Source organism: Cygnus olor, chromosome 2 (assembly GCF_009769625.2).
Source record: "Cygnus olor isolate bCygOlo1 chromosome 2, bCygOlo1.pri.v2, whole genome shotgun sequence".
NCBI lineage: Eukaryota > Metazoa > Chordata > Aves > Anseriformes > Anatidae > Cygnus > Cygnus olor.
In genome coordinates this window covers 110,781,843-110,795,882 of record NC_049170.1, presented here as the reverse complement: position 1 = coordinate 110,795,882, position 14,040 = coordinate 110,781,843, and the positions used below count along the sequence as shown (strand labels likewise).

Genomic DNA, 14,040 nt, shown 5'->3' with positions numbered 1-14,040 from the left:
CTATCATGGAATTACCAGTTCAGTGCAGTGCTCAGCGTTACTACCTGCCTACAGGTGTCTTTTAGAATGTGGAGATTAACTGTTCGCTTACAAAGGCAGAAAACAGAAATGGTTAAAGGGAAAAATGGGTGCGAGTTGACAAAAAACTGAAAACAATTTTGGAAAGTGACTTTCTAATAAGTACTTTGATTTTAAAACAAGAGACCATTCACCTCAAAGTACCAGTAGCTATGCAAGCCTGGGAGAGAAAAAGCTGCACCATTATGCGTGATGCACGTCAGAATTCATGCCACAGAAAAAAAGGTGCCCTCCCCCTCCTCTGGTCACAGGGAATTCATATGTATGAATGTGGCATTATCTTCACTAGAAGATAACCATAGAAGGAGATGAAAAGGTTTTGACAACTGTGACCTAAGAGTACAAACAGTGAGACACAGAAAAACCACGCAGACATAGCACTGCAACGAGTGATAAGGAGAAAGCGGTATATAAAAGGTGTATCTATTAACTCGGCAGGTACAATAGAAGACAAAGCTGTGTAAATATTGGATCGCTTGTTATTTCAAATAAATAGGTTCTCATGCATCTGCACGGTTCTCATGCCGGGATCTGGAAGCCAATGGATCACGCAGTGAAATGCAGATGTGTTTAAATGACACTCTCATTACATTTTAACAAAAGCCTAAAGCCATACAGCTTCCTGAACAGAACCAGGGCTGACCAGCTGGGGAAAGGGTCTCTGAACACACTGGTCAGTGATTACAATTCCAATTTAAGAATGCATACGTTCAGGTTTTGTTTGTGATGGTTTTATAGCTTTTTTTTTTTTTTTTAATTTTGCATGTTTTAACAAGCTTGTTTTTTTCATCTGCATTTCATACTCCTCTGGAGAAATGTATGCTGTGGTACACACATATCAACCAATTACAACAACCAAAGTTTTATTTTTCTGTTTTTAATTTTTCAAGAAACAGCACAGACACAAAAACATAAAACAGCATAGGTAAAGCTGCAATGAAACAGTGAGAACAAAAGCTCAAAGAAAGCACCTTAGCTATTTGCAATAAATAAATTGAAGATGCTGCTTCTTTGTCAGCCAACGTCCATTTGATTTTTATTGTTTTTCCTAGATTAAGTACGTCATTAATAGCTTCTCAGAACTAGAAAGCACGTATGAGATGCATGCTAGTTCATGTAACTTGAAACAACTGTATGTGCATGGGGAAATTGCTTTACTAAGCACACCCATGTGTGAAATACAATTTAAATAAATAAACAAATAAGCAAATACATAAATAAAAGCTGTCCCCCTCAGCCCAAAAGGAGACCTTTTTCCGTTTCAAGGCAAATACCCTAGTCTATGTACTAACATCCCACTATAAATATGTGATTCAAATCTTTTGAGATCCACAAAAAATGAATTAAACAAATAAAAGGAAACAAAGAAACAAATAAATTAATCAAAAGATCATTTAATGCTTTTTTAATTGAGTGTTCTTATGAGAACTAAGCTCATCTTCAACCTCACCTGGGTCTTAATCTCTCACAAAGACAACTCTGAAAGGTATGCTCCCAGCTGTAATCTACACATGGCTTGAAGTAAACACCCACTTATTTATGGCATCCCTAAACCAACGATATCTGAGGTAACTTACCACCCCCAACGGTTATCTTTACAGCACTTTCAGCTCCTACCTGTCTGAGTGAACCCTGATTTGTATCCATTAGCTGATCCACCCTCTGGGGTCGTGGACGGTGACACCGCAGAATTTGGTTTAGCAGAGAGGCTAGCAGCAGATGATTGCCTGCTTCTACATTCTGCAAACGAAGCAGCTACAGTACATATTAACAAGGCCTGCCTTCCAGTTGGAAACTTCAGCAACACCGTGGCGGAAGGTGACAAAATGTTATAAAAGCATACATCCAGCACGTACAACAAACAGCAGCAAATGGCAGCATTCAACAAAAATACAGCTCAAGCAGTTTAGTCAACTTTGTCTTCTAATTAAGAAAACCTCCCCGGGGGCCGCTGAGAGTGCCGGGCAAATAGAGACCAGATGCTGCAAAATGGCAAGAGCCCTCAGCTCTCAGCTTGCAAGAGATTTGAAGGCACTGGACATGTCCCAGGAAACACTCAGCGACTTCTGTGGCAGAACCTTTATAAAAGCCATCATATGTTGCCCTTTAGAAGGAAAATTGTGCTGACACATGGATTCTTAGTATGTCTCCAGAAAATCTTCAGGGAGATCCTGTCCCTGGGAACGTCTGTCTGGATGAAAACTGAGTTGAGGGAGGGGAAAGTGACTTCGAATATCTCCCATTAATCCATTTTTTAAACCAAGATCTAATCAGGTTTTGTTTTGAAGAGAAGAGGGTGTTTAATAGTGCTTCTCTTCCAATTAGACCTTTAATGTTATGGAAAGGGCAAAGGGTTCCTGGATAGATGGAATCAATATGGGGATAGCGCCTATCAATACCCATGAGATCAATTCTTGGTCAATTTTCTAAACTTTTGTAGGTTCTCAAAATACTTGCAATGAGCATATAATCAAAAGCTAGCCCTGCATCTACCTCTTCCACACATTTGTGATCAGAAGGAGGTTTAAAATAGTTTCTCGTGTGTGTTACCCCTGACAGCATTTACCAGGTCACACACCAACCCCAAGTGCGTGAACATCAGGGGTTCAGAGAAAACATTCCCAAAGCCAGCTCTGTTCTTCTCCTGTGTATGTCAACATGCTAGTAGCTAAATTATTGCCTGCAATCAAAACAGAATCTACATTCAGTGAAACAAAATGAAGGGTGACTCCAAATTACACTTTCTCACCAAGCAAAGATCAAGATTGTCATGAGTAGTCTTGCATATGAACATTGCCAGGCAGCACAAAATGTTCCCACAAACAATTTGCTAAATAGTGCATCAGACTGCACTGTATTGCATGGATAAACCCTTTCATAACTCATGGAAAATTAATATAAAATAAGGTTTCCTTTTTCAGTATTTGGAACTTCAAAAAGAGGCTACCAAATTAAATTTCTGAAGTTTTAAAGGAAAAAGCAGCTGAAAAACACATCCACTCTGAAGTAGTAGTAAATGATACTTGTAACAGAAAAGCAGCTGAAGGCAAGATCCCTTTGAACCCCAAACTGATACAGTACTACAATTACTCATACAGTTTTGTGATAACCATCTCTCTGGTGTCCTGTTGCCATTCACACGAGGATGTGACTCTTCAGATGTGTGTCAGTCCTCCTGTGGAGCTTCTCCTCTCCTCACATCATCCTCTTTGGAACAAGAGGCACCAGCTCAAACTGTCTTTACCGAGGGATACAGGCAGCCTGCATATATACCAGTTTAGCAGGCAGCGAGTAGGTAAACTGTTCCCTCTTCAAGTCTCAGTACGGCTCTAACTCAAAAATCGTGCATCCATCAATACCAGACCCCGTGGTTACCTTGCCTCAGGGTCACAAATGTCATTCTCGTTAGCAGATTCATTAACAATATTGCACGGGTAGAGGGTAAGCCCACGTGTAAAACACACTGTAAATGGCAAGAGTATGCGAGATTTCTCCTCTTTCCTTGAGATCAGTGACCTGAGGTTTCTTAATCTCATGGTGTGCTGGCTATCCTCAGGCATTAGCCGGATAGAATTGCACCTGCTAAGATGAATATAAATGTAAAGCCAATGCCAGAGCCCTGGCTGTGAGTCATCTTGCTTTAGGTAGAGAAAAGAATTAGCAGACTGAGGAATCTTATTTCTTCTACCAAGGTGGCTGCACAGCCCAAGGATAGATTTAGGGCTCCCAGTGAAAGCACGGGGCGATGGAGGATGACAATTTATGATTGTACGGTTACTATAAAGACTTAATAAAACTCTTCAGCACAATACAGACTTCAGTGAAATCAGTAGGAACTTCTCCTTCAATCACAAAACAAATTCAACTTCTATAGTTTCCTTTTAATGCATACATTTTCAGCAGCAACTTTCAATTTTTCATTCAACATCACATCAACGTAACAAAAAACCCCTAAGTGAATGGGCACCTTAATTACCTTTCCAGCAAATAAGAGGTCCCTTTGACAGTACACCTTGGGAGCTTCTTACTAGGTAGTACTTTAAGTGCTTCTGCTTCTTTGGCTGAGTGGTTAATTTCAGGTTGATATGATTGGAAAACTCTGTGAAGTACCGAAATCCTCTTTCTCCACAGCCTATACAATTGCCAGAAAATCCTGGACAAACGAAGCAGAAAGTGTACACACAGATTAAATGGCTTTGTGACAGCTGCTAGGAATAAAGCCACTTCAACCTACATGCACACCCAGTTCAGAGTGACTAGAGGCCTCCGCCCATACAGTTACCATAGGTGCCCTGCTCAGACCACTCCTCAGGAGCAGCCAAATGCAGGCAGATTTTAGTCTTAACTTTTCTGAAACTCTTCCATCTTTCTAGGTCATACCAACTTATGTCGAAATTCCACCACCTGTGTTCCACTCTACCCAGAGCAGAGAACTACTTGTGGGGTCGGGAGAAGCTGTGATGCCAGACGAGGAAATTTCCACAGGATTTTCTATTTCTGTTCCACGTTTCTACATTAAAAAAGCATGGGTTCCAAGCTGCATGCTTCCCTCTCTCAAAATAGGGGGCTAATCCATAGTATCCACTGCAACTTTGTGTTGCTAAAATTAACCTAATACCTAGTGACTTTCTCTGAGACTCCTCATCCAAGGCACTCTCCGAATAAGCTGGACCTTACACCATATTAAAGGCTTAAAAGCATTTATTTAAGGTCAAATGTTTAGATTTTCATTGCAAAAAGTAGAGGTACTTCAGAATGTTCATGAAAACTTAGAACCTCTCATGAAAGTAACACATTTAGGAGTAAAAAAAAAGTAGAAGGCTCCTTTTCTGCAGTGTTTCTGACATGGTTTCATAAAAGGAGATTAAATTTTGGGTTGAGGTTGCAGGCACAGGGTCCGGACTGAGGACTATATGCACCCTTGATTTCCTGTGGCATTCACAGCTACATCAATGGCAATGTTGCACTGCAGCAGTCTGAAACCTTCTAGAACAAAGCACAGAGCATGATCTAAAACGGGCCTGCCCTAAAATCCATGTTGTTTGAATAAACCCAACTCCTCTATTATCTAATAATGAACAATTAAATTCTTTCAGCTTATTTGCCACTCCACTAATCTTTGAATTACTTTCAATCTTTAATGAAAAAATAATTTATATTCTTTCTGGAACATCGATAATGATTTAAAATAGAGCTAGGCTGATAAGTACCTAGCTGAAATCCTTTATTTTTGATTTTTTTCCATTTATTAATCAGTTCAAGACCTATAACGGAACACATTTTTCATCCTCATTACTATCATTGTTTACCACAATGCCAAGCACTTCAAAGAACACTGGTTCCTACGTACATTCACCTGTCAGCCAAACTCCTAGTTTTATGAAAAATACTTCAGTCTGTCTGGCTGGCAAAATGCATTTTCCATAAAACTCTTTATTAATTAGGCCACTGTTTTCAGCCTAATTATGCCTTATTATCATATTTTACCATCACATTGCTGAGGGTGCCAAGAAGTAGGCTTCTTCATCCTGTTTCTCCTGAGACTGAATCTGTTCTTCCCTTATTGCTTACAACCCGGAGGAACTATTGGTGCATGTCCATAGTCGTCAGAAATAGTCATTAGGGTCTCACAGGGTTACTGAATCAATTCTTTGCTCTTAGGTAGCAGCTACAGAGCCACAGAGGTATTTGAATATGTACCATCAGCAATGCCAGAGCAGAGTTGTGAGTCACTAGGCTCATCATCAAATGATATCAGAGATGATAAATTAATACAGACCTCAGGGTGTGAGGTGGAGAGCTTACCAACAAAGACAAGTACAACCACATTTGATTAGATTGAACACCATCTGTCTGTACATCAGATAGTTCGTATTGATCTACTCTTGACACTTCCCCTGCTCACTGGGGAGCAGCTCCTATGAGGACAGCAGCACACACCAGATTACTCCATGATCCCACTTCCCCAACTGTGTCCAGAAAGGACACATCACATCACAGCTCTCATCTAATTCATGCCAGTGAGATTTCTCCCATAGATCCAAAGGTTTGCAGCACGTGGTAGCATATTAAATATGCTTAAGGGAGACAAAACATTAACAATCGTAAGTACAAAAAGGAGGTGTTTTCAATAGTTATGCAAAATATTGATTGTCTGCACCAGAATTCGAGCAGTGTGGTTAAATAAGGGTATTTATACTTCATTGTGATTTCTTCTCTGTTCTCAGTATACGCTAGACAGAACAGTGACTAGAGAGAGAAATGAGAACATAAATGCAAATCAGGCTATAGGAGCCAAAATACATTAAATCACTTTTACTAGTCTGTTGTGTACCAGTTGTGAGCCAGGCAGGAAATCTAGGTGTTCACGTGCCTGTCTTCAATGATCGAGAAACATTCTTGTATTAAAATTTTAAAAGCTCATAAACACAACCAGTTGTGATATAAATGTTGTTTTTTATAATCCATGTATTAGAGAGTCAAATTACCCTCAGAGCTCCTGTTGAAAACAACGTTCCTGGTGGAGCCAAGGGCAAAATTTGTCCCTTAATCCACAGAAAATAGCTCATCTTCTACAGTTGCATGAGCATATTTCTTCTTAATGTTGTAAGCATCAGTAGAGATAAAGAGTATCTGGATAGTTCACATTTAAAATGCCAGGGCTGCAATCGTCTTCAGCCCACGCAGAAATCACCCAGCTTCAATTGTGGTTAATTGTGGAATCAGGAACTTGTTTTAAAATGGGCTTTTCAGGGGGAGGTTCAGCTGTGGATTTAATTTAATAAAAACAAGCCTATCCCCAACATATTTCTAATAGAAAGTCATTAGCTGAAATGATTTTAGGTAATTTTGAACCGACCAGTTTCTCTGAATTATTATGGCACGGAGAAAGAAAACCTCTTACCTAAAAGTGCATTTTTTCCATGATCATCTGGCAAAAACCGCTTGTCGACAGCGCAGACTAGAATGTGCTCAGGAAGGTTTGGAGACTTGGCTCCTACTAACAGGAAGCCTGCTGGGATATCAATTTGCTCCATGCACAGAGATACTAACCGTAAATCCTTGCCTGCTTGACAAAAGCCTGGAAAAAAAAAAAAGATAAATCTTCAAAAGATTATGTTTAAATTTCTTCTTTTATCAGTTCCATAGGCAAACAGAGCTTCACAACTTGATGCAGTATTTTTTTTTAATTACCTTTTTCAAGGGAAATTGAGAAAAACTGAGAAAGCATCTCATCAAATCGACCAGCTTAGGGTTTCAGGGACAAGAGATACAGTGTTTTTAAAGAGATCCTGAACATACTCAAGCAGAGAACAGAGATGTCTCTAAAGATAAGACATCAAATGGCTCTGAAACCGTTAATTTTTCACAAACACTGAGAATAAGAAGGAAAGCTCAAGATTTTAAAACAGAGAACAGCTCTTAAAACATCCAAATATTTTTTTTTCTTTGCTGAATTTTAGTTTTCACTCTAAATTCAGAAATACCAGTTCTGGTTTTGTTGCTTGCAACAGGCTGCCAGTGGTATATAACTATCACTCAGTAGTACAAAAGTATGATAAAAATTGGTGACTGAAGTTTGGTGCTGACCAGTAAAGGAACAATATTATCAAATATAATCTAGAGACAGCTTAGAAATTAAGCTAAAGATTAAGTAATTCACCACCTCAATAAGAGGTTGGTCCTTTTCAGCGTGCTCTGCAACTATTTACTGATCCTGTCAGCTCAGGCACAGGTCTTTCAGAAAGCTTTTAGCATATTTTCCTGCTTCTTTTTTATCAGAAGTTCATTCAGATATCTCTTAGCTGGACATGCACTTTGAGATGTACAGCATGTTTTCTGTAAATCTCCAGTTGAGTTTCTTGAAGTCTCAACAGGCAGCAAGACTTCTAGTCTCCAGTTACTTTTTCCCTGCACACACATACACAAAGAAAATGAGAACACGACGTTGGTTGCTGTACTCCTGGTTAATACCAGGATAAGGCCAGTGATGTGGACACGGCGGGGGACCAGAGCGAGCCTCCTCCACTCCGTGTCCTACAGCGAATAGGTGGCAGGTTGGGACACAAGAAGAAGCACGGCTGTGCAGCCCAGAGCTCAGGACTCATGGTGAGTTTGGTAGCCACCAACCAAGCAGCCACATTCAGGGTTTTCTAAAGCCTGGATGAGATAGCTTTGGGGTTTTCAAATCACTGGGTAATTTGGGGACCTTGGGAGGCTGACACGTACCAATATGTTGCTGAAACCAAAGCCAACTCCAAAGTTAGGTGTTTGGTTTTTTTTGACTTAAGTACATGAACAACAACATTTAAAGACTTTCATTAACTTCAGCACTGGATCACAATCTCCCATCACTTTTTTGTTCAGCTCCATCTTATTTGTTTTCTTGAGCAAGTTCTACTTTCAAATTAGGAAGTGACAAGTGTCAGAGAAAGCAGCAGTCATCCGGTTTCCTCAACAGGAGAGGACACGATCACACGGGGTTTCTCATTTCCCTTAGGCAGAAGGTAGTGCAAGCACCACCAAGCCACCAGACTCTACACTGTGTTCCCCTCCAGTCCCTTCTCCAGCTTAAGACCAGTGCTACAGCCTGGCCTCACACCCCTCCCAGAAGTAGCTGATGGAAAAAACCCTACGCCAGAATAAATACAAAGGCGTCACACAGTCACCCACTGACCTCTCTCTTTCACTACAACTACAAAAATACCGCGACGCAGACAACACATGCATGCATCAGCATGAACCGATATTTCAAAATAAAGCATCATCATGACGTATCCTATTTCAACATGATTGTTAAAAACATATCAAAATTAAATTTGAAATTACCGTAGTATCTATTAAGACTTAAGCTATTAATGTGTATTGATTACAGTTAATTTAAAATATTATTCAAGTAGCCCATAGCCGGTACAGAAATTGTAAATAAATACCAAAGACACTGACTAAGCATCTAGAAACGTAACGCGATCATAGCTTAACCCAGAGCCACCTCAACCGACAGTAATACGTGTCTGCACTCTCACGCACTGCACTGCAACACGTAGTTTAAAACTTCAGCAAAGACAATGAAAGCTAATGTTTTTTGGTCCATTGGGTTTTTTAAATCTCAAAACTTTACCAGGCAAGGACGATGTGCAAAGTGGAATGCATAGAGTCAGCTATCATAAACTTCCTGGCAAGCAGCAGCTTGCTGAAGACACCGTACCATACATGTTCGGTCTTGTGCCTACACACCCACGGTGTGCTGAACCCGTTCTTGGCTGAATGCTTCCTTCAGTCGCTCAAATAGCTCAGATCGAGCAGCAGCTCACTCAAGCTGAGAGCGAGCCCAGATTTGCCCTCCCACATTCCTTCTCCCAGCCAACGAATTAAAATGAAGCGCCTAAAGTTTTTATTTATTTACAAATCAATGAATTGTAATGACTGCTTGCCAATGAGAAGGAAGCTATGTTTTAAGGGAAAAGCATTAAAACTGCCACTTAAAGCAAAACTTCTTTCCTGATTAGATGCAATTGGATTAGAGTATATTAAACTCTTTTTAAGGTGTATTCCTTAAAAGCATATCAATCCTAATCAAATGGAGGGCTACCAAGGTATTACCTAGACTTTTCACTGTAATTTATATTTAAAAAGCTGCAGATAAACATGCGAACAAAACTCCCTTACATTCAAAATAGAATCTGCTTATTCAAATGTTTATGTCATTTGGATATTATGTCCTACATTTTCAAAATAGGCCTCAAATATTTTGGGCATTCAGTAAAATCTGAGTATCTGACGTACTTAAAAAATACCACAGTATATCTAGATTTAAAGAAGAAAAATTACCCACCGCTGACAATGTGGGCAAACAGGAAATCTGTAGATAAGGATTATGAAACAGCAAGTGTGATAAGATTTCAAGACAGATTTAAACTTGTCTCTTTAAACAATTGTTCTTTAGCCTTGTCTCTACCCAAAAATTTTCTCAAGAAATGCCCAGAAGCACAAACATTGACAAGAAAGAGGCTTTTGAATGAACTGTTAGCAATAGCAATACTTGGACACCAAAGAAAGCAGGAATTTGATTATCAATGTTGTTAACATTTCAGCATGGACTTGCTTTCCAAAAGAGTACACGACTGATAGCCAGAGAGCTGCATACAGCGATTGGACAAGGGGTAACAGGCCTAAACTAAAAAACAGTAGATTTAGATTGGTCATTAGGAAGAAATTCTTCACTGTGAGGGCGGTGAGGCACTGGCACAGGCTGCCCAGAGAAGCTGTGGATGCCCCATCCCTGGAGGTGCTCAAGGCCAGGCTGGATGGGGCTTTGGGCAGCCTGGGCTGGTGGGAGGTGTCCCTGCCCCTGGCAGGGAGGCTGGAATTAGATGATCTTTAAGGTCCCTTCCAACCCGAACCATTCTGTGATTCCATATCATATGAGAAACTTGGAGGTTTTGGTGTCCCAGTGAGGTGAAGCCTCAGCACTCTCTCAGCACTCTCCAGCACTCCACAGGATCTGGGACAAAGCAAAATCCATGCTAGAAGCAAAACAACTTCATCTACTACTTGAGCTGCTGCACATCACCATTTTGTACAAGTCCCCAGTAGATAAGGATCAGGAAAACCCTAAGAAACACACCACAACATCACAGCACCTTAAGAAGTTTATGAGCATTACTCTAACATCTTGGCAGTACCTACTGAAGCAAACCTACGTGTCTCGGTCTGATATCCAGGGAACAGCAGCCTCTTCTCTCAGAGACTGTTGTTCTGAACACATTTAATATTTCTCACCATTTAGGATATGTAGGACTGTACTGTAGGAATGCTGCATCCTGTATAAGCTACAAACAATACCTAAGAGTCACACTCTGTATCTGTCATCTCTTACTCCACCCAAAGGTCTCTCAGATCCCTTCCATGACCCCCTTCTTCCTCCTTGCACAATCTCCTCCTGCATCTTCCTCTGCTTTGGCTGGCGACATCTCTGCATCACAGGTATGTATGTGCAGCCTGGCTGGCCAGCACATGCCTCTGTAATGCCTGGGCTGTGGAAGAGCAGAGGTGTAATTACTTTTCTGCCCTCGGGGGCACCAGTTTGGGGGCACCGATGTCAGCTCCTGAACTTTACAAGTCTTGCTGATATTAGCGCCTGCCAAAAGCGGCAGAAAGCAGCTACCAGCTTCCTGACGGAGGGGCAGCAGAACAGCCAGGCAATTGCCTCACCCTTGTTTTCTTGGGAAGCCAGCCAGATAGCGCTGGCACTGAAAAGCCATTTCCCCCGGCTCCCCTCCCGCCAGGGACGAGCCATGCTGATGGACGAGCAGCGACAGGGGGCAGCACAGGCAGAACCTCGGAGCCTTCGGGCTCCTCGTTCATTCACCAGCTGCCACAACACCAGCAAGGGGAGGCTGGGGAGTCTGGCCAGGTGCACCTGGTGCTCGCTTAGAGCAGGAGATACTTAGAGAATGCAAATCTGCCGCTGTGCAGTAAAAATCTCGAATTTTCCTTCGGAGAAACGCGGACGGATACTCTCAAGAGGCAGTCATCCGTTCCTTCCCTTGGCCTTCGGGACCACAAGTCACTCTTCTAGTTGAATTCCTGCTCCTTTTTTTAAATTAAATGAGAAAATTCCACACAAGAAACATTTATTTGGAAGCAAGTAATTGACTGCAGGGAAAGAGACGAGGGATTAACCACTTTCTCTGCTACATCCTAACTATAAAATTGCATTTTTCTAGCCAGCAAGCAACACAGAGGCCCCAACCTTTTTCCGCCCTCTGTTTTGCATGATTTTCCATTGCAATATAATTTTCTGCTAGAAATAACCACTTCCACTTTAGTAAAGACAAACCAGGATCTCTCTGTACAAGATTAACTTGTGTTGCCCACGTTGAGGATTTTGACAATGCAAAATCTATTTACATTTTCATAGCTTTTCATTTATAATTGAGTTAGCACCTAAATTTCTATGCCAAGCAGCCCTAACACATACCACTCTTAAGAAAAAAGAATGGCACTTCAGAGTCCCATTGACTCATGGACCTTTATGGACATCTAAGCAAGAAGAGGGGAAAACCTCTGTGCCACTGAAATAAATCAGCTTCTCTTTATGAAACTGTTTATCAACATATAAGAAGTATAAAAACCATAAAAAGTAAGAGCACACAGCCAAGCTGTGCCATTAAAATATCATCTTCCCACTGGATTTCAGCTTTGTTTTAAATAAAGAACAGGCATTTATATTCCAGTTAGAGATTTGCAAATATCAAGAGCAGTCACAAAAAAAGAACAACGATTAGCTTTCGCAGACGTTATCTGCATTTCTTTGAAAGAAAAGTCATTAGTTTTTGCTTCTGAGAAGCACATTTGCATTCTCTGGCATTACTTCGTTTAGGTTAACGCATCTTTTTGAAAATAAAAATGTATCCCCACAACTGTTCACACCCAGAGGTCCTGGAATCTTCTTAGAATTGAAGTTTTTATATGTCTTTCCTTTATGGACCAATAGCAAGAAGCAGTTTCAATGTGGGATACCAGCCCCTTGTTGTACTGCAATAAATGGGGTATTTGTATAAGAAATTAGCTTCCAAGAATTACATATGAATTACTGGTCACTGTCACTTGCTATTGTAACTTCACAGTAACTGATCAGGTGTTAAGTACCTGCTTACCTAATTGCCTCTGAAACTACCTTGGCCCTTCTTTAAGCATCAGGTAAACTGAGGGTTTAATAACAAAAGAAAGGTGCTACTATTGTGTTTCCCACAGCTGCATAAAAATGCCATTCCACAAATTAGAAACGGGCTGTTTAAAGCTACAACAAACAAGTGGTTAAGGACACTTTCTTGTATTATTTTGTTGCATATCTGAGGTACCTGTCTGAAAAGTATTTTTCTTGAAACCTTATTTTCACGGAAGAAAAGGGTTAGTTACAAAAAATCACATTGAGCAGAAAAAAAGGCCCTGAAAAGATGTGAACCCCCAAAATGCTATTATTCTTGACTGCAAAGTCCTTACTGTTATTGCTAATAGTAAGGATCAACGACAAATGCAGTTGCTCTTTCCAAGGGATAACAGGAAAGTTAAGGGATGTAATATTATGGCCAGCTCAGAAGGAACATCCAACAAACTGTCACTTGCGAAGCACTCGTTTTTTACAGATGAAAAAAAAGGCAATGAGAGCTTTCTGCACCCATGTGACTGACAACCCAGCCACCTGAGCAAAAGAACAGGTCATCACAGAAAATAATATGATGATTATGGCATAAATCCTGAATTCAGGAAAAGCAAACGGCACAAATTCCTTAAAAGGGAGAAAGATTTCACCCCATCTGTGCTAAAACGTGGGAGACAGGTTTTACAGCAAGAAGAGCTCTGAACTGCAGATTCTAGTACCAAGATTTTGCTCTTGGGTAAGCAATTAAACACACGCTCAGCTTAAAGCATCCAAACAGTTACAGTGACTTCAATTAGTCTAACAGTATTCTTTAACATTTTCCTAATGTTATTTATCTTTGTAATTAAATAACTAAGATAAGGAATGTAAACAATGGCAGCGATTGTATCTTATGTCTCTGGAAGGGCATATTCATGAGAAGAAAGATGAGCTATCAGATTAATATCTTGCTGAGATACGGTTTGCAGAGTGAATGTTTGGGAACCTGGGTGTTTTAAACACGAGTAGAACTGTTCTAACAGATCATTAGCAATATTTTTAACAACATATTGTCCTTTCCAGACACAAAAATACTGTTCTCTTAAATCAGCTCCTCAAAGTAAACATTAGAGAGAGATAAACTGTAAATTTAGAACGGTAAAGTTGACAAAGTAAAGAACAACCCTAAAATTTGGAAGATGAAGAAACTTTATCCTAATGTACTCTGATCCTAAGACTTCTACATGAAAATCAAACCACAGAACTGCCCATGTAAGGTAAGCTTTTTCCAGGACATACTAGAGAGCATAATATTA

The 14,040-nt window shown here is 40.4% G+C and overlaps 1 protein-coding gene across 14 annotated transcripts in view; it reads right to left on the bottom strand.

The window, feature by feature from the left end:
- Positions 1 to 14,040, bottom strand: part of GREB1L (GREB1 like retinoic acid receptor coactivator) — a 136,756-nt gene that overhangs the window by 47,462 nt on the left and 75,254 nt on the right. For 9 of the 14 annotated variants that reach the window (XM_040547820.1, XM_040547824.1, XM_040547822.1 and 6 more), the window contains 3 exons: positions 6,983 to 7,159; positions 4,055 to 4,231; positions 1,696 to 1,833 (listed from right to left, as the gene is read on the bottom strand). In XM_040547820.1, coding sequence (XP_040403754.1) covers positions 1,696 to 1,833; positions 4,055 to 4,231; positions 6,983 to 7,159 — 492 coding nt within the window. The remainder of the gene's footprint in view (positions 1 to 1,695; positions 1,834 to 4,054; positions 4,232 to 6,982; positions 7,160 to 14,040) is intronic. The other 5 variants (XM_040547817.1, XM_040547818.1, XM_040547828.1 and 2 more) reach the window with 2 other exon arrangements.